General features: G+C 47.9%; 1 protein-coding gene across 1 annotated transcript in view; it reads right to left on the bottom strand.

The window, feature by feature from the left end:
• The window catches only part of LOC110003331 (atrial natriuretic peptide receptor 1-like), a 93021-nt gene that overhangs the window by 13721 nt on the left and 77012 nt on the right, over positions 1-2288 (bottom strand). Inside the window, exons 5-6 of the mRNA XM_065957956.1 lie at positions 1586-1747; positions 980-1135 (exon numbers count right to left, since the gene is read on the bottom strand). Of these exons, the coding sequence (XP_065814028.1) occupies positions 980-1135; positions 1586-1747 (318 nt within the window). The remainder of the gene's footprint in view (positions 1-979; positions 1136-1585; positions 1748-2288) is intronic.

The raw sequence follows: 2288 nt of genomic DNA on the forward strand, positions 1-2288 counted from the left end.
TGCATTTTGACTTTTTATTCATTTATAAGAAGTTCGGCTGTCGGCATCAAATAGTTTAATCGAGATTAATGAAGGTCTTAAATTAAGGCATTAGTGCAGCTCGAGCTGCCTCCGACGAGATACCAGCAGCCAATGAGAGCGAGACCAGGAAGTGTCATCATCCGGATGTTGCAAAACTTAAAGCTCACAAACATGACAGCCCCGAGCCAGTTTTCCTTTTCCTCCATTTTTTTGTTTTTTGCTACAAACAGAACGCACACCAGGACAGCCAGCGGACGAGGTAGATCGTCCTCCATTTTTGTTTCTCTTCTGAAGTTTCTGTGAGATCTGGTGTCTGTGGAATCGTTCCTACAAACAGCAGGTGTGTGGTCTCGCTGCCAGGCTGGATCGTCTCGTTTGTGCGTTCAGTTGAAATCGGTCGAGACTGTTCTCATGTCTGTGTTCTCCCACATTTAAAAAAATCAGTTCAGATTTGAAAGACCTCGGACGATCAAGCCCACGCTAAACTAGCTTAATTAAGGCAGAAGGCTACGATACATATCTTTTATTGATCAGTTATTTTACATTTCAGGCGACCCTGATTTAAAGGCAGTATATATATTCCGCCACCAGGGGGCTCTCAATCAACACAATGACAAAGTATGACGGTGAGGCTGGCGGGGAATCATCACTCTGCTACTCAGTGAATGTCTTCATGATTATTTCTCTGAGACGGGATGCTGCAAACGTTTGATGAAAATGTTTGAATGCAACTTTCTGACTTCAGGGTGAATCCCATATTCTGGATTTGAGACGGGTCTTAACGATGCTTTACAGACCGCCAAAGAGAAAGACAGAGAAAGTCCTCTGATCGGGCGGCCCCAGGGTTTGAATCCCACCTGTGGCTCCTTTCTGATTTCTGACTCTATCCACTGTCCTGTCTCTAAAATAAAGGCAAAAATAAACCTGTAAAAAACATCTATGACTCTTTGTGTCCCACCTTTCGGGCTCAGCGGTTCTCCCTCCAGGTAGAAGGCTCCTCTGCGCAGCGCCACCTCCTGGAGGATGATGCCAAAGCTGTACACGTCTCCTTTCTGCGTGCCCTGAGGAGGAGGAGCATCCATCCTGAGCAGCTCCGGAGCCATCCACAGCCTCTCTGCAGGGTGAGCGCACAAACAACCGGTGAGACAGGTAAGTATGAAGAGAGGAACTCAGCTGCAGTGAGTTAATGTCTCACTTTTGGGGAGTGATCTGTGAGTGTGTTTGTGTGTATATTGGCTGACACCATCCACCTGTGCAGAGTCACCACCTGAGAGGTCTGATTGGTGCACATGCTGCCAAAACCTTTTACATATTTAAGGAGAATTTTATCTGCCTGCAAATTTGTAATTCCTTCAAACAGAGATGGATTTGCAGGAGTTCAAGATTGCAGAAGTTTTCCAGAAGTTAATGGTATTTGAAATCAAGAAATGACCAGATATGAGCTGCCTTGGACTTTCACTGAAACAGCAATCGATATTGTAGATACCTGACGTGTGGATGTGTAAATCAGACATAAAGACGCTGCAGTTAAATGTATAAAACGCTTGCAGGGTAGTGAACTCACGTGCGTAGTATGCATGAGCATCTTTTCCTGAGTCGCTGTCCGATCTGAAGCTGGACAAACCGTAGTCCGTGATCTTCAGGACGAAGCGGTTATCGACCACACAGTTAGACGACTTCAGTTTCCCGTGAGAGACGATGACGCTATTGTGCAGAACACCATGCCCTGCAGAGAGAGAGGGGGGGGGGAGAGAGAGAGAGGGAGAGAGGGGGAGGGGAGGAGAGAGAGAGAGAGAGGAGAGAGAGAGAGAGTGGGGGGGGAGAGAGAGAGAGAGGGAGAGAAGGGGGAGGGGAGGGAGAGAGAGAGAGGGAGAGAGGGGGGAGAGGAGAGAGAGACACAGAGAGAGAGAGAGGGGGGGGGGGGAGAGAGAGAGGGAGAGAGGGGGAGGGGAGGGAGAGAGAGAGGGACACAGAGAGAGAGACACAGAGCGGGAGAGAGGGGGGAGAGAGAGAAAGAGAGAGAGGGAGAGGAGAGAGAGGGGGAGAGAGAGAGAGAGTAGTGACGCAAAACTGAATCACATGAACTAAGAGCAAGAAAACAAATGATCTATGAAAACAGAGACGCACCTTAACGATGTCGTTAATAAGAGAATATTTGAACATCCAATCCAGAGTGATGCTGTCGTTCTCCAAGATGTCCTGCAGACACACGAGACAGACTGGTAGGAACAACACACACCTGACAGACAGGTAGACAAGAAGACAGC

Source organism: Labrus bergylta, chromosome 8 (assembly GCF_963930695.1).
Source record: "Labrus bergylta chromosome 8, fLabBer1.1, whole genome shotgun sequence".
In the NCBI taxonomy this organism is placed as follows: Eukaryota; Metazoa; Chordata; class Actinopteri; order Labriformes; family Labridae; genus Labrus; species Labrus bergylta.